Raw genomic sequence first — 18,967 nt, forward strand, 5'->3', positions numbered from 1 at the left:
GCTCCTTGCTCTCCTTGCTACAGTATACATCGGGTTAATTACCTGATGTGTACTGCAGCCACATGTGCACAGAGCAGGAGCCGACACTGGCAGCAAGGGCGGAGGCTGGTAACGAAGGTAAATATCGGGTAACCAGGGAAAGGTCTTCCCTTGGTTACCCGATGTTTACGCTGGTTACAGCTTACCGCAGCTGCCAGACGCCGGCTCCTGCTCTCTGCTCGCTTCATTTCGTCGCTCTCTCGCTGTCACACACAGCGATGTGTGTGTCACAGCGGGAGAGTGACGACCAAAAAATGAAGCAAGACATTCAGCAACGACCGGTGACCTCACAGCAGGGGCCAGGTCGTTGCTGGATGTCACACACAGCGACAGCGACGGGACGTCGCTGCAACGTCACAGAAAATGGTGACGTAGCAGCGACGTCGTTGTCGCTGTGTGTGACACCAGCCAGTGATGCAGTGGGTCCACACCCACCACCGTCACACTAAGGGCAGTGTCACACGCTACGATATATCGAGCGATATGTCGTCGGGGTCACGGATTCCGTGACGCACATCCGGCATCGTTAGAGATATCGTAGCGTGTGACACCTCCGAACGACTGTGAACGAGCAAAAATACTCACCTTATCATTGCTCATTGACACGTCGTTCATTTTCATAATGTCGTTCCTCCTTCTGGGCGCCGGTTGTTCATCGTTCCCGAGGCAGCACACATCGCTCCATGTGACCCCCGGGAACGATAAACACAGCTTACCTGCGTCCCACCGGCAATGCGGAAGGAAGGAGGTGGGCGGGATGTTTACGTCCCACTCATCTCCGCCCTTCCGCTTCTATTGGCCGGCCGCTGTGTGATGTCGCTGTGACGCCGAACGTCCCTCCCCCTTCAGGAAGAGGATGTTCGCCGCCCACAACGTCGTCGTCCGGAAGGTAAGTGTGTGTGACGGGGGTTAACGACTTTGTGCGGCACGGGCAACTAATTGCCCATGACGCACAAACGACGGGGGCAGGTACGATCGCTCGTGCGATCCCAGGATCGTACCGTGTGACGCCGCCCTCTATAATTTGAACCTCCCACTTCTGTCTCCAAGACTTCTCTTGTGCTGCGTCAGTTTTCTGGAATGCACTACCCTGGATAATCCGATTAATACCTTGCCCCCACATTTTTAAGAGTGCTCTTTAGACCAGCCGCACCCCTCATTTCATTAATTTAACTCTTTACTGTTCCCCTTTTCTAATTTTTCCTCTGAATCTTGTTTGTCGTACTCATCTGTCTCCATGCCCTCCTGCACAAATAGCACATGGTAACTCTGTATTAGACAGATCCGGGCTGATGACGAATCCAGCAGCTTTATAAGGAGACCCCTATTAATTATAGTGATGTCCAGACCAAACATGACAACACTTTTTTACCAATTTTGTCCCGCCATCACCTTATAGATTGTTTCTTGTGAGCAGCACACTCACTCCTCCTCTAACGGGTGATGTATGTGTTACTTTGTATTGCTTTTATTGTCTGTACTCGTCACCCTCAACTGTAAAGTGCTGCTGATTATGTTAGCGCTATCGAAATACCTTTATCATTATAATATTAACTGTCACGGTAAAAATTTTGGGTAAAGATAGCTAATAATATCTTCATACAGGGTATCCAGAGACGGTGCCGTATTAGCTGTATATCAGTGCCGATATTAATGAATCAGACAATGACCACACAAGACATGTTCTCTGTTTGAGCTCAGGCTTGCGTCTGAAACCCGTATATTCTATAGTTCAGATTTTAGTATTACATTTCAACCTTCAGACATGTACAAAAAGTATTAATCTGTCTTGTCTTACGCATCGAAGCTGCATAGGGAAGGTTGGGGAGTGTAGGTACCCACATTTCATCCCATAGATGGCACATTCCTTCTTTGTGTGGAACTACTGATAAGCATCAATATTTTCTTTGTTCATTGTTTATACATTTGTTCACTTATCCTTGGTAACCCCTTCATGACTATACAGCTTAGAATTATATTATGAGTCTATGCGATGGCTACATAGACAGACAGATAATTATGCAACTATATCTACATTTTGATTATTTACATACACAGATATTCTTATTACGTTTGAACAAACAAGCTACAGCTCAGACCACCTCCACATTTATCTCTGAAGCAACAGAATTACGAGTTCAGCTCTGGAGATACACTGCAGGCTGAGACACACTGCAGCTCAGTCCCAATCAGCAATGATAACCATGAAGAGCTCAGCACTATAGGTCATATTACTCATTGAGCGGCTCCTTCTCTCTGGGGTCTAGTTCAGGAACTGGAAACAAACAATCCCGTTCTCACTCCACATTGGTGGGTCTGTTACATCCAGTCTCTCCTGACTCAGGACCCGCAATGTCTTAGGGCAGAGCTGTCAATCACACTGAGCCCCTCTTCCGTCAGCTGCAGACCCTATATGAAGCATTGCTCTCCTCCTGTATAGGGTGCTTGGTCACATTTTCCCTCTCCTGATGTTTTTGGTTATTTTTGCGCTGTGTTTGGTTATGATGATGGTTGTGCTTGTTGTGCGGTGCAGCAGCTGGTGCCGGTGATTTATTATAGATGACAGAGGAGCCATCGGAGACCTGAGCTCAGCACATTCAGGGGAGTAACATGGTGATCATTATAGGGGGGCACGGTGTACAGCCACCTCCTAATGTGACTCATCAGCACTTACATCCTATATACTGGATGAGAAAACACGGTAATTGCAGGAGACGAAATGCAGCGCAGAGACATTACCAGACCTCAGGGTTTGTACTCTGCTGCCCATACCGCAGAGACACCACCCGCTCCATTATTGGGCAGAGTTATGGCTGGTGCAGAGGTGGATAGCGGCTGTGCGTACAATCAAGTCCTCACACAGGGGGGTGGCTGAAAGGGATTTATAATGTCATGGTAATCAATTATAGGCACATTATAGGATAAAAAGTTCTGTAACTTTTCAATATATTGTCATGGATAGAGATGTAGTTGCAGTAATGTAGAATATAATATAGAGGGAGGAGGGATATGTAGCTGCAGTAATGTAGTAAATGATAGATAGGGGGGAGGGAGATGCAGCTTCAGTATTGCATAAAATAATAGGGGGAGGAGGGAGATGTAGCTGCAGTAATGTAGTAAATAATAGATAGGGGAGGAGGGAGATGTAGCTGCAATATTGCATAAAATAATATAGCGGGAGGAGGGAGATGTAGCTGCAGTAATGTAGTAAATAATACAGGTGGAGATCTAGCTGCAGTAATGAAGAAAATAATATAGGGGGAGGAGGGAGATGTGGATGCAGTAATGTAGTAAATAATATAGGGGTGGAGGGAGATGTGGGTACAGTAATGTAGTAAATAATAGTGGGAGAAGGGAGATGTAGCTGCAGTAATGAAGTAAATAATACAGGTGGAGATCTAGCTGCAGTAATGAAGAAAATAATATAGGGGGAGGAGGGAGATGTGGATGCAGTAATGTAGTAAATAATATAGGGGAGGAGGGAGATGTGGGTACAGTAATGTAGTAAATAATAGTGGGAGAAGGGAGATGTAGCTGCAGTAATGAAGTAAATAATAGGGGGAGAAGGGAGATGTAGCTGCAGTAATGAAGTAAATAATAGATACGGTAGGGGGAGATGGGAGATGTGGCTGCAGTAATGAAGTAAATAATAGACAGGGGGAGGAGTGAGATGGATCTGCAGTAATGTAGTAAATAATATAGGGGAAAGAGGGAGATGTAGCTGTAGTAATGTAGTAAATAATATAGGGGGACAAGGAAGATGTAGCTGCAGTAATGTAGCAAATAATAGATTTTTGGAGAGGAGGGAGATGTAGCTGCAGTAATTAGTAAATAATATATAGGGGGAGGAGGGAGATGTAGCTGCAATACTGTAGTAAGTAGTAGTCAGGAAAAAGGGGGAGGAGGAGGATGTAGCTACTGTAGTGTAATAAATAGTAAACAGAGTAGAGGAGGAGAGAAATGTAGCTGCATTAGTGTAGAAAACAGAAGAAAGAATAAAGGGGGAATGTAGCTGCATTAATGTAGTATATAGTAGTTACAAGAGAGAGCGCGGAGGCAGATGAAGCTGCAGTAATGTAGTAAATAGTAGATTCTGCAGAAGGGGATGAAGGAGATGGATCTGCAGTAATGTAATAAATAGTAGACAGATGACAGAGAGAGGTAAAGCTACAGTAGTGAACGACATTGTAGAAAAAAGAGAAGGGGAGGAGGGAGAAGTAGCTGCAGTAATGTAGTAAGTAATATAGGGGGAGTAGGGAGATGTAGCTGCAGTAATGTAGTAAATAATATAGGGGTAGGACTGGGAGACGTAGCTGCAGTAATGTAGTAAGTAATAGACAATATAGAAAAATAAAGCTGCAGTTTCTTTTTGCCACCCATATGTGGTGCCCCTGTGGCTCCAGTCACCACAGAGTACTCCACCTCATTTAGGGGGCGGTATTCGCCTTGGGTAAGGAGGGGGTCAGGTAAGGAGAGGACAGAAACCTGGTGGACATGACACAAGGTGCCGCGTTACCTCACGTACTCTGCGCTGAGAGGACAGAAACCTGGCGGACACTGACATGAGGCGCCATGTTACCTCACGTACTGTGCGCTGAGAGGACAGAAACCCGGCGGACACCGACATGAAGCACCATGTTACCTCACGTACTGTGCGGAGAGGACAGAAACCTGGTGGACATCGACATGAGGCGCCATGTTACCTCACGTACTGTGCAAAGAGAGGACAGAAGCCTGGCGGACACCGACATGAGGCGCCATGTTACCTCACGTACTGTGCAAAGAGAGGACAGAAATTTGGCAGACATCGACATGAGGCGCCATGTTACCTCACGTACTTTGCGTGGAGAGGACAGAAACCTGGCGGACACCGACATGAGGCGCCACGTTACCTCACGTACTGTGCGTGGAGAGGACAGAAATCTGGCGGACACCGACATGAAGCGCCATGTTACCTCACGTACTGTGCGTGGAGAGGACAGAAATCTGGCGGACACTGACATGAGGCGCCATGTTACCTCACGTACTGTGCAAAGAGAGGACAGAAATTTGGCAGACATCGACATGAGGCGCCCCATGTTACCTCACGTACTGTGCGTGGAGAGGACAGAAACCTGGCGGACACCGACATGAGGCGCCACGTTACCTCACGTACTGTGCGTGGAGAGGACAGAAATCTGGCGGACACCGACATGAGGCGCCATGTTACCTCACGTACTGTGCGTGGAGAGGACAGAAATCTGGCGGACACCGACATGAGGCGCCATGTTACCTCACGAACTGTGCGTGGAGAGGACAGAAATCTGGCAGACATCGACACGAGGCGCCACGTTACCTCACGTACTGTGCGTGGAGAGGACAGAAATCTGGCGGACACCGACATGAAGCGCCATGTTACCTCACGTACTGTGCGTGGAGAGGACAGAAATCTGGCGGACACTGACATGAGGCGCCATGTTACCTCACGTACTGTGCAAAGAGAGGACAGAAATTTGGCAGACATCGACATGAGGCGCCCCATGTTACCTCACGTACTGTGCGTGGAGAGGACAGAAACCTGGCGGACACCGACATGAGGCGCCATGTTACCTCACGTACTGTGCGTGGAGAGGACAGAAATCTGGCGGACACCGACATGAGGCGCCATGTTACCTCACGTACTGTGCGTGGAGAGGACAGAAATCTGGCAGACATCGACACGAGGCGCCACGTTACCTCACGTACTGTGCGTGGAGAGGACAGAAATCTGGCGGACACCGACATGAGGCGCCATGTTACCTCACGTACTGTGTGTGGAGAGGACAGAAACCTGGCGGACACCGACATGAGGCACCATGTTACCTCACGTACTGTGCAGAGAGGACAGAAACCTGGCGGACACCGTCATGAGGCGCCATGTTACCTCATGTACTGTGCAGAGAGGACAGAAACCTGGTGGACATCGACATGAGGCGGCATGTTACCTCACGTACCGTGCAAAGAGAGGACAGAAATTTGGCAGACACCGACATGAGGCGCCCCATGTTACCTCACGTACTGTGCGTGGAGAGGACAGAAACCTGGCGGACATCGACATGAGGCGCCACGTTATGTCACGTACTGTGCGTGGAGAGGACAGAAAACTGGCAGACACCGACACGAGGCGCCATGTTACCTCACGTACTGTGCAAAGAGAGGACAGAAAACTGGCAGACATCGACACGAGGCGCCACGTTACCTCACGTACTGTGCGTGGAAATTTGCCCCCGAATTTGCGCTGGGCACACGGGCAGATATCGCCATGGCGCCCTGGCGTGGTACTGAGAGATGATGAGACGCTTCAGGCCGTGTTCACACAGCAGATCTGTACAAGAAATTTCTCCTAAAAATCTGAGCAACAACTTGAAGTTTTATTCAGGCACAAGGGTTTTTTATCCCACTCAGAAGACACAGAAATGTCTGCAAAATATTGAAAGTATATTTTAAAGGGCTTCATTTTACCTGCAGTCTCCACAGATCCCCACCTGCTACAGCGCTATACTGGCAGTCACACTGAGGGCAGCTGCCCTCACTCGTCATGGCGGCGGCGGATGAGGCCGGCACTGGTGACGTCATCCCACTGCGGCCGCAGGGAGCGGGACAGGCGCTGAGGGCGCAGTGCAGCTGCGGGAGCGGAGAGGTGAGTGTGCGGCGGAGAGGCGGGAGGTCACGTGTCCGATAACACCGAAATATTGTGTCCCCTGCACGATGTGATGGAGTCTTTGAGACCCCCATAACCTCCCCCCGACCACCACATGGACTGCGCCGCCTCACTGATACATTGTATCCTCTGCTGAGAACTGTACATGTGGGATGTGCCTGACAACTCCGGACCTATAGCATGTCCCTGCCTGACAACTCCAGACCTATAGCATGTCCCTGCCTGACAACTCCGGACCTATAGCATGCCCCTGCCTGACAACTCCGGACCTATAGCATGTCCCTGCCTGACAACTCCAGACCTATAGCATGTCCCTGCCTGACAACTCCAAACCTATAGCATGTCCCTGCCTGACAACTCCAAACCTATAGCATGTGCCTGCCTGACAACTCCAAACCTATAGCATGTCCCTGCCTGACAACTCCGGACCTATAGCATGTCCCTGCCTGACAACTCCAGACCTATAGCATGTCCCTGCCTGACAACTCCAAACCTATAGCATGTCCCTGCCTGACAACTCCAAACCTATAGCATGTGCCTGCCTGACAACTCCAAACCTATAGCATGTCCCTGCCTGACAACTCCGGACCTATAGCATGTCCCTGCCTGACAACTCCAGACCTATAGCATGTCCCTGCCTGACAACTCCGGACCTATAGCATGTCCCTGCCTGACAACTCCGGACCTATAGCATGTCCCTGCCTGACAACTCCAAACCTATAGCATGTGCCTGCCTGACAACTCCAAACCTATAGCATGTGCCTGCCTGACAACTCCAGACCTATAGCATGTCCCTGCCTGACAACTCCGGACCTATAGCATGTCCCTGCCTGACAACTCCAAACCTATAGCATGTCCCTGCCTGACAACTCCAAACCTATAGCATGTCCCTGCCTGACAACTCCGGACCTATAGCATGTCCCTGCCTGACAACTCCGGACCTATAGCATGTCCCTGCCTGACAACTCCAGACCTATAGCATGTCCCTGCCTGACAACTCCAGACCTATAGCATGTCCCTGCCTGACAACTCCAGACCTATAGCATGTCCCTGCCTGACAACTCCGGACCTATAGCATGTCCCTGCCTGACAACTCCGGACCTATAGCATGTCCCTGCCTGACAACTCCGGACCTATAGCATGTCCCTGCCTGACAACTCCGGACCTATAGCATGTCCCTGCCTGACAACTCCGGACCTATAGCATGTCCCTGCCTGACAACTCCGGACCTATAGCATGTCCCTGCCTGACAACTCCGGACCTATAGCATGTCCCTGCCTGACAACTCCGGACCTATAGCATGTCCCTGCCTGACAACTCCGGACCTATAGCATGTCCCTGCCTGACAACTCCAAACCTATAGCATCTGCCTGCCTGACAACTCCGGACCTATAGCATGTCCCTGCCTGACAACTCCGGACCTATAGCATGTCCCTGCCTGACAACTCCAAACCTATAGCATGTCCCTGCCTGACAACTCCAGACCTATAGCATGTCCCTGCCTGACAACTCCGGACTATTTGTATGTCCCTGCCTGACAACTCCGGACTCCTGTACCTGCCTGATAACCCCGGACCCCTGTATAGTGTGTGCCTGCCTGATAACCCTGGACCCCTGTATAGTGTGTGCCTGCCTGACAACTCTGGACTCCTGTATAGTGTGTCCCTGCCTGACAACCCTGGACCCCTGTATAGTGTGTGCCTGCCTGACAACCCCGGACTCCTGTATAGTGTGTGCCTGCCTGACAACCCTGCACCCCTGTATAGTGTGTGCCTGCCTGACAACCCTGGACCCCTGTATAGTGTGTGCCTGCCTGACAACTCTGGACTCCTGTATAGTGTGTCCCTGCCTGACAACCCTGGACCCCTGTATAGTGTGTGCCTGCCTGACAACCCCGGACCCCTGTATAGTGTGTGCCTGCCTGACAACCCTGGACCCCTGTATAGTGTGTCCCTGCCTGACAACCCCGGACTCCTGTATAGTGTGTCCCTGCCTGACAACTCCGGACTCCTGTATAGTGTGTCCCTGCCTGACAACCCCGGACCCCTGTATAGTGTATGCCTGCCTGACAACTCCGGACTCCTGTATAGTGTGTGCCTGCCTGACAACCCCGGACCCCTGTATAGTGTGTGCCTGCCTGACAACCCCGGACCCCTGTATAGTATGTCCCTGCCTGACAACCCCGGACCGCTGTATAGTGTGTCCCTGCCTGACAACTCTGGACTCCTGTATAGTGTGTCCCTGCCTGACAACTCTGGACTCCTGTATAGTGTGTCCCTGCCTGACAACTCTGGACTCCTGTATAGTGTGTCCCTGCCTGACAACTCTGGACTCCTGTATAGTGTGTCCCTGCCTGACAACTTCGGACCCCTGTATAGTGTGTGCCTGCCTGACAACTCTGGACCCCTGTATAGTGTGTGCCTGCCTGACAACCCCGGACTCCTGTATAGTGTGTGCCTTCCTGACAACTCTGGACTCCTGTATAGTGTGTGCCTGCCTGACAACTCTGGACCCCTGTATAGTGTGTGCCTGCCTGACTACCCCGGACTCCTGTATAGTGTGTGCCTTCCTGACAACTCTGGACTCCTGTATAGTGTGTGCCTGCCTGACAACCCCGGACCCCTGTATAGTGTGTCCCTGCCTGACAACTCTGGACCCCTGTATAGTGTGTCCCTGCCTGACAACCCTGGACTCCTGTATAGTGTGTGCCTGCCTGACAACTCTCTGTCCATGGGTGCAGTGTACATCGTGTCCTCTGCTGCTGCCCCTGTTCACACTCCTCCTGCATTGCTTTTCCATTGCATCACCTCCCTGCATGTGGCCTGTGTGACTGTAGCAGTGAATATATTGTTCTGCCTGACAACTCTGCAGCAGCCCCCCCCCCCTGCATATTGTATACACCACGCCCCCCCCTGCATATTGTATACACCATGCGCCCCGTACCCCCCCCTGCACATTGTATACAGCGGCCCCCCTGTGCGCTTTATACAGCAGCCCCCTATTCCTGGGTGTATTTCTAGGCTGTGATCGCCCCCTCCTCATATGTGACCTTGGAGTGACCGTCCCCGCAGGAGCTCGTCACCTTCTCACAACCTCTGTCCTTTTCATTGTCTCCTTGTCCTATGAATGTGGAATGTTGTATGATTGTAGCTAGTATTCATCTGCTGATTGTGTGCAGAGTATCCCGGTGCAAACCTCTGCTCTGAACCTTTGTGCGTTTTTCTGTCCGTTTGCAGTTATTTTGGCTTCTGTCGGGGCAGTGCTCCGGACCCGTGTACTGGGTCGCAGTCCTGTGCCTGTTGCTGGGTCTGACGGGCACAGAACGGGCTTTATTCCACCATCTGCTCCAGGACAATTTGTTGTGTTTTCAAAATCGATACAATTTTTGTTTTATCTTTTGTTAAATATTATTGTTTAGCAAAAATAAATGTGGGGGTATTTTATGTTTTTAGTTGATTTTTAAATTTAATTTTTAACTTTTATATATTTAAATATTTATTTTTTATGTTATTTATGTTATACTATTTATTTATTTAATACATAGAACATTTTTTCTTGTTTTTTTTCACTCTTCTCTTATTACTGCTCTGCAGCCATACATGTCACTTTCCCTCCCGGATGGTGGCTGAGTGCCTTATACTTATTTGTCTCTTTTCACACAGTGACTGTTCCCTTTTTCTTTCTTTTTATAATATGGTCTGTATTGTTTTCTGGCCCCAGGAGGAGGCGGCGGGTGGTGGAGGAACAGCTGTGGTGACAACAGGGGAGGCTTCATCCTTGGAGGAGGATGGAGGAGGCCGGATATTCCCTGGGAATGGCTGACATATCCTATCTGCCCAGCTCAGTGGATTACACACGTGGAAGGCTGAAAAACTGCAGTGAAGAATGGGTGAGTGACGTCTGCGCAGCGATATACGTCACGCTCTGATACTTTGCTGCTGTTAATATCCTCTGTGAGGTTGGATGTAATGCTGGGTTGTTAGTCTAAGCTGTCACGTGTCCAATCTGACTGCATCCAGCTAATAACCGGCGTCTTGTGCTGTGACTGTGACCTTATCGCCATGTATTGGGATCTTGTAAGTGTCTTTACTTTCTCCTTATAGTTCATTATTGCAGAAAGTTCCCTGTTTTCTGAATATGTGCATTGTACGTGCTAATAAAGCCGTAATCTGACAGAAAGTATCAGTGCCGGCTCCATAAATATGGCGTTCAGCCTGAAAACTGCCACCGTTTTGATAAAGCTTCTGAGAAATGATAATAGATCTGTGGTTTATTAACGTTAATGTATTGTGTTAAAATTTGCAACATTTTGAGTAATGTATAACATTCAGGCAGTCCCGGGTGCAGATATGATAGGTCTTGCAAGGTGCTGCTATATCTGTCGGTAAAGATGACAGTAAGATGGGATTTTGGAATCTGTGCTAATAGGTCACTCTGGCTGTGGCCTCCAGCCTGGGATCTTTTTACTTTTGATGGTTAGAATAGACTGCGGGAGCCTTGAAGATGTGTTTCAAAATGCAGTGGTAAAAAGTGTAATCTTATCTATACAGTATATACAGTCTATATTGATCAAAATTTCCGTATAAAATCATCATTAACTGTCAATAAATATCAAAAAACCTTTAAGAATCCATAGGGATACAATAAATAAAGGAAATGATGAAATTGAGATTAAAATTAATATTTTTATTCAATAATTAAAATAAATATTTATTACAAATCTATAGAAATACTAGGCAGGAGAAAGTCCCATAAATTATAGCAGCGGTTTACCAGGAAAATAAAGTGCTTTGCACCCCCTGAGGAAAGCATCGCTGAAACGCGCGTCGGGGCATAGCGGCATGCTTTGGATCATTTACTGACCAAACAGAAGGTATAATTTCCTTTACAGATCAGTACATCTTTACACTTTTTATTCTTTTGATTTATAGGATATTTATACCATATCTATTTCATATATACTATATCACTTTGATATTTAATTTTGCACTGTGCACTTTGGATAAATATCTGTTTATCATATATAACAAATAATAGTAGCCATTGCATTAAGCACTTTATTTTCCTGGGAAACCGCTGCTATAATTTATGGGACTTTCTCCTGCCTAGTATTTCTATAGATTTGTAATAAATATTTATTTTAATTATTGAATAAAAATATTAATTTTAATATCAATTAAATCATTTCCTTTATTGTATCCCCATGGATTCTTATTTAAAGGTTTTTTGATATTTATAGTATATACAGTCTCTGTTATTTTGACCCCAAATTTTGGGTTGTGTTTTCACACGTTCCCCTGTGGATTGTAGGTCGCCCCCCGTTGACACACAATGCTGTTAAGCCCTATATTGCTTTCATGATAAATAAATGATATCCTTTATATTGCACCAAAAACGTCCAAGAGACTCGCTTCATATTAAGTAATGGGACGATTTCAGGGTCGGTTCTATGGGTACGCTGCTTCTTCTGAATCAGGCCATAGTAATGCCCTGCCGCCCAAGGTTCGGAACCAGCACCAATATTTATACTAATGGTAGTGTATTTTTAGATTACTGTATGTATGAAGTTGATATTTGTTCACAGTATGGCAGTATTTTTGGCATTGTGTGGCACGGTGACTTGGTACTGTACAGTGTATTATTGGATAGCGTATTATTGGATAGCGTGTAGTGGTGGCACTGTATATAGAGGTGCTGTTCTCCCATCTTCTTGCACTGACATGGTACTTATATTTAGGCAATGTTTGGTCACTTGTACATAGTTGGGGAAACCATCAGAAGGCAGCGGTGTAGGTGAGTGGAGCAGGAGCCCTGGGGGCTGTGTCGGGGGGTTACTACAGGTCACGCTGCTTGGCTCAGGATATTTAGATATGATCAGGGCAGAATATTGAATTATGTCCTGGGTGAAGGAAACCCTGCAGCTATGTCCAAGGTGCAGACAGGGCACCATCTAGGTCCTCTTTGTACCCACACCTGTGTGCCAGCTTTGGGGTCTCTGACGTCTAAAGTTTATGATGTGAACTGGATATTACTTTGGTTAATTGCAGAATCCTCCCTGCTTTCCTCAATCAGCACTACAAACAGTCCTAAACCCCTTTTGTGATGTAATTGGCTCCATTTGTCGCACTAATTTATGCAAGTTATTAACCCTATAATATTACAATCCAATAACAATCCCAATGAAACCAGAAATCTTAAGATTGTATTTAATTGAGAACAATTCTTTTATGTTCCTCCTTGTGTTTATACCATTACATGCTGAATTACTGCCATATAGTGCTAAATACCGCCATAGATGGCTACAATAATGTGGAAATAGTGCCCGAATAATAACTCCAAACTTGACTACAATAAGACCGCCATACAGTGCTTATGTAATAAACTTGACAGTATCTGCATAATAACTTCACAACAGAAATACCATACTGTTCTGAAATGCTCATATACTACCATGTAGTGCTAATATAAACTTACTGTACCCATAAAGACTTCCACACTAAGCACAATACTACTGCCCTACCATGCACAGATACTGTCCTGCCACAATCCAGTGCTAATGGCCAGTGCCCTCATATTACATGCATACTGATTCTTCTTAATGAAATTATACCATATCCCAGTGTGTATATTTCTAATCTCAAGGTAGTTTTCCTCAGTGCCATGAGATGGGCAGCACGTGCTGAAAGTCCTCTGTGCTCCTGTGGGAAGTATAGGGGGATTCTGCAATAGAAGGACAGAGCCCAGCGTTCAGGCAGGGCTGGGATTTCTGGCAATTCTGCATTGGGGGAATTGCCATCCTCACTTCCAAGCTTATAGAGCGACTGCCTAAGGACCAGGCGAGCAGAGACGAGGACGTCCTAATGTTCTCATTTCTAACTTAAAGGGGTGTCTCTATACACTGGAGAACTAGGACCCTACAAATCGCTGATAAGGGGCCCCATCCCTCCAACTCTATGGGAAGTATAGATACAACTGACATCAAAAAGTAGAAGGGACACAATGTAACAGCTTTGTGTTGTTTACTAATACATTGTATCTGTGTTCCTCTGTCTCAGGGCGAGCGTTTCTCCAGCCCGGCCGCCTTTACCTCCTCTACACTGAAGTGGAAGGAGACTCTGCTGAGCAGAAAGCGCCCGTTTGTGGGCAGGTGCTGCTACGTCTGCACGCCGCAGAGCCGGGTAAGAGGGTTAAGATGGATTGTGTACGGGCCGATCGGGGTTAATGCCGGCGCACAGCATGCAGAAGATTCCTATGTGCTTGTCCTGGAATAGTAACCGAATGTTACACTTTATTACTTCTACATTTCTCTGTATTATTAAAGAGACACACAACCTGGAATGTAATTAAAGGAAAGGAAGCAGCACTGGCAATATATATAAAAAAAAGAGGGCGAGAACGCCAATCATTACTCCAACACTCACAAGCAGCAACAGATATAGAGTGAGGCAGCGCAGACAGTGACAGCAACTATTAACCCATGTCTTAGGTTCATATCACTGCAAGTGCTGCCTCCTGTCCAGCTGGAATCTCTAGAGTATAATACAGGAGGTAACTCAGGATCACTAATGTAATGTATGTACACAGTGACTGCACCAGCAGAATAGTGAGTGCAGCTCTGGAATATAATACAGGATGTAACCCAGGATCAGTAATGTAATGTATGTACACAGTGACTGCACCAGCAGAATAGTGAGTGCAGCTCTGGAGTATAATACAGGAGGTAACTCAGGATCAGTAATGTATGTACACAGTGACTGCACCAGCAGAATAGTGAGTGCAGCTCTGGAATATAATACAGGAGGTAACTCAGGATCAGTAATGTATGTACACAGTGACTGCACCAGCAGAATAGTGAGTGCAGCTCTGGAGGATAATACAGGAGGTAACTCAGGATCAGTAATGTAATGTATGTACACAGTGACTGCACCAGCAGAATAGTGAGTGCAGCTCTGGAGGATAATACAGGAGGTAACTCAGGATCAGTAATGTAATGTATGTACACAGTGACTCAACCAGCAGAATAGTGAGTGCAGCTCTGGAGTATAATACAGGAGGTAACTCAGGATCAGTAATGTATGTACACAGTGACTGCACCAGCAGAATAGTGAGTGCAGCTCTGGAGTATAATACAGGAGGTAACTCAGGATCAGTAATGTAATGTATGTACACAGTGACTCAACCAGCAGAATAGTGAGTGCAGCTCTGGAGTATAATACAGGAGGTAACTCAGGATCAGTAATGTATGTACACAGTGACTCAACCAGCAGAATAGTGCGTGCAGCTCTGGAGTATAATACAGGAGGTAACTCAGGATCAGTAATGTATGTACACAGTGACTGCACCAGCAGAATAGTGAGTGCAGCTCTGGAGTGTAATACAGGAGGTAACTCAGGATCAGTAATTTAATGTATATACATAGTGACTGCACCAGCAGAATAGTGAGTGCAGCTCTGGAGTATAATACAGGAGGTAACTCAGGATCAGTAATGTAATGTACACAGTGACTGCACCAGCAGAATAGTGAGTGCAGCTCTGGAGTATAATACAGGAGGTAACTCAGGATCAGTAATGTATGTACACAGTGACTCAACCAGCAGAATAGTGAGTGCAGCTCTGGAGTATAATACAGGAGGTAACTCAGGATCAGTAATTTAATGTATATACACAGTGACTGCACCAGCAGAATAGTGAGTGCAGCTCTGGAGTATAATACAGGAGGTAACTCAGGATCTGTAATGTATATACACAGTGACTACACCAGCAGAATAGTGAGTCCAGCTCTGGAGTATAATACAGGAGGTAACTCAGGATCAGTAATGTAATGTATGTACACAGTGACTACACCAGCAGAATAGTGAGTGCAGCTCTGGAGTATAATACAGGAGGTAACTCAGGATCAGTAATGTAATGTATGTACACAGTGACTACACCAGCAGAATAGTGAGTGCAGCTCTGGAGTATAATACAGGAGGTAACTCAGGATCAGTAATGTAATGTATGTACACAGTGACTACACCAGCAGAATAGTGAGTCCAGCTCTGGAGTATAATACAGGAGGTAACTCAGGATCAGTGCAGGATATGTAATGTATGTAGACAGTGAGTGCAGCTCTGGAGTATAATACTGAATGTAACTCAGGATCAGTGCAGGATATGTAATGTATGTACACAGTGAGTGCAGCTCTGGAGTATAATACTGGATGTAGTGGAGGATCAGCAATGTATTTACACCATGTCCTATTGCAGCGTTCCCCCAACTCCAGTCCTGACGCTCCACCAACAGATCATGTTTCCAGGATTTCCTTATTGCACAGATGGTACAATTATCACCTGCACGTTACAAGGGGAATCCTGAAAACCTGATCTGTTTCTGGCTCTTGAAGGGTGGCGTTGGAGATCTCCGATTTAGTGGATACTTTGCAGGTCGTTGCTGATAATTATATAATCCATATTTGCTGTCAGTTTCTGATTTGTAATTTTTATAATATTTGTTCTTTATTTTCAGGATAAGTTTTATAATCCCAGCATCCCATCCCTGGGTCTGCGTAATGTTATCTACATTAATGAGACCCACACCCGGTACGTGACAACGTTAGAGATTATTTATGACATGTTGTTTTAGTAGCCGTGGACGCCGGATTGCCAGGATCAGTCCATGGATTCCGGCTGCTTATTTTTCTTTCTATTTATTGTATATTGTTTGGATTTTGTTTCTTCCTTTGTTTCCTTGGTTATCCCCAGGAGTTCTGCACTTTCTCTTTTATGACTTTACCTTTCTGTTGTCCTCATTTGTAGCCTCCGCTCCCCACCCCCCTCGCATGTACAGACGTGATGTTCTCTGCAAATATTTGCACTTTATCACTTTATTATGTACACCAGACCTTACACAGTTAATAATTACAATGAATTATCTCCATCTGAACTTGACTGTTTAACATCCCGGACTTGACCCGGAAGATGCAGCATTATAGGAAAATGTTCTATAGGGTTATGGAATGAAGTATTTGGTTACATTGTTAGTTTTTTTTTACTTTTCTCTCTTTTGCCCTGTCTTCTGTGCAGTCAGAATGTAGGATGCAGCCAGGTTTAGACAACGGATTATAGGAGAATATTATTACATAGCTGATTAAAATGTCCCTGGTGGTCTGAGGATCTGCAGGGGTTAATACCATTGATGGAGGTGGTCTATGGTACCGGCTCTTGGCGTTGTACGGCGATTCATGGCCAGGAGGACCGGATGATTATCATTATAACATTGTATTATCGTCAGTGCATTTGATATTTTAGTAACAATATCATTGATACATTTTATATTGATTTGTTGCACGGATTTTCCATTTTTCATTAAACGTTGGCACTGACAATCGCTCACTGACAATCGCTCACTGACAATCGCTCACTGACAATCGCTCACTGACAATCGCTCACTGACTCTCACCCTGTTCAGTGTAAATGGGTGAATGGCAAAGACTGGAGAAATGTAGTGCACCCATTAACTGAGTGACGATGAGGATGGGGGGAGGGGGGAGTTATTTTAAACACTAGGTCACCAGGATATAGAAGCCCCATTTATTATACTTATTCCGCTATGGATTAATATATGTCTTTGCCATTCACCCATTTACACTGAACAGGGTGAGAGTCGGTGAGCGATTGTCGGTGAGCGATTGTCGGTGAGCGATTTGTCGGTGAGCGATTTGTCGGTGAGCGATTTGTCGGTGAGCGATTTGTCGGTGAGCGATTTGTCGGTGAGCGATTTGTCGGTGAGCGATTTGTCGGTGAGCGATTGTCAGTGCCGACGTTTTAATGTAAAATGGAAAATCCGTGCAACAAATCAATATAAAATGTATCAATGATATTGTTACTAAAATATCAAATGCACTGACGATAATACAAATTCATAACGATAAACATCCGGTCCTCTGGCCATGAATCGCCCGCTGGCCTTCAGCTTGTGCGGACTGTGCAGGTCTGAACAGCCGCTCCGTTCTCACCGTGATCAGGCAGAGCTATCTATGAGCGCTCTGCCCAATCATTACTGAAGTGGTCCCTTCCTGACTCCAGGCTTTAAGATGCAGCGACTTTGTAGCCAGATAATTTGTGGATAGTATCGCTGCCTGATACTGTCACATCGCTGCTGCTGGAGGCAATGCCGCTCTCTGAAGAAGGGGACAGGGAAGAGCCACTGGTACATTTCCAATAAGCTGGCATGCAAATATTTAGCTTTCCTGCAGAATTTCCAGATTTGGTGCCAGATTAATGGAATTTCTGTTTGTTCTTTCGTGTTTTTTTTGGGGCAATGAGATTGTTTTCATTCTGCACCTTTCAGGGCAGGTGCCTGATCCGACCAGTAGATGAGCGCCGGCCGGGGGGTGTTGTGTCCTCACATTGTACTGATATGTGTGCACAGATAACACAGGTCTCGCTGTGACCCCCGCACATCACCCCGCTCATCACCCCACTCATCACCCCGCTCTCTCTCGCAGGCACCGCGGATGGCTGGCTCGTCGCCTCTGTTATGTGCTCTTTGTCCAAGAGCGAGATGTCAACAAGAGCATGTTCTGCAGCAACATGGCGGAGACGGTGCTGAACCAGAGCAGGTCAGGACACGGGAGCCGGGGGTAATGGTTAACCAGGCTGTGGTCACTCATTGTATGCTGACACCTAAAATGTTCCCATATGGCGCAACGGACCCGCCGGGGTCTCCTGAGGTCCATGAAGCTACAAAACACTGGAGGGAAATGTCATACATTTTTGCAAATTTAATTTGGCTTAAAGGGATCTGTCAGTGGGATCCACCCCCCCCTAAGTAACGTGTAGGGCATGGAAGGAGGAATAAAATGACACCTTGATATCTGCAATCCAATGTCTTATCCCTGAGAAATTAAACCTTTTTTAAATATGTAAATGAGTTGTTCAGATCTCTGGGCCGGACATAGATCTTTCCGAGTCTCCGCCTCCAGAGAATATGGTGAATAACAAGGGGGCGTTACCAGTGTGAGGCATGTAATGACTGACAGTTTGCTCTTCTGACCTACATGTCTCACACTGGTAACACCCCGTTATTTACAATGATCTCTAGAGGTGGAGTCTCATAAGATCTATGTCCGGCCCATAGATCTGAACAGCTCATTTACATATTAAGAAAATTGTGGATTTCTCTGGAATAAGACATCGGGTCGCAGATATGAAGGTGTCATCTTCCCGTGATCTGCTGCCCATATAGACTGCTCTATATAGTATTTATGAC

At 46.6% G+C, this 18,967-nt stretch overlaps 1 protein-coding gene across 3 annotated transcripts in view; it reads left to right on the forward strand.

Annotated features, from left to right (window-relative positions):
- Window positions 1–6,646: 6,646 nt before the first annotated feature.
- The window catches only part of GPAM (glycerol-3-phosphate acyltransferase, mitochondrial), a 57,883-nt gene continuing 45,562 nt past the window's right edge, over window positions 6,647–18,967 (forward strand). Inside the window, exons 1-5 of one of the 3 annotated variants that reach the window (XM_075348215.1) lie at window positions 6,647–6,697; window positions 10,439–10,607; window positions 13,774–13,896; window positions 16,223–16,296; window positions 18,204–18,317. In XM_075348215.1, coding sequence (XP_075204330.1) covers window positions 10,506–10,607; window positions 13,774–13,896; window positions 16,223–16,296; window positions 18,204–18,317 — 413 coding nt within the window. In that variant the 5' untranslated portion in view covers window positions 6,647–6,697; window positions 10,439–10,505. Of the gene's footprint in view, window positions 6,698–9,922; window positions 9,943–10,438; window positions 10,608–10,690; window positions 10,795–13,773; window positions 13,897–16,222; window positions 16,297–18,203; window positions 18,318–18,967 lie in introns of those variants that run through there. The other 2 variants (XM_075348217.1, XM_075348218.1) reach the window with 2 other exon arrangements.

This window comes from Anomaloglossus baeobatrachus, chromosome 5 (assembly GCF_048569485.1).
Source record: "Anomaloglossus baeobatrachus isolate aAnoBae1 chromosome 5, aAnoBae1.hap1, whole genome shotgun sequence".
In the NCBI taxonomy this organism is placed as follows: domain Eukaryota; kingdom Metazoa; phylum Chordata; class Amphibia; order Anura; family Aromobatidae; genus Anomaloglossus; species Anomaloglossus baeobatrachus.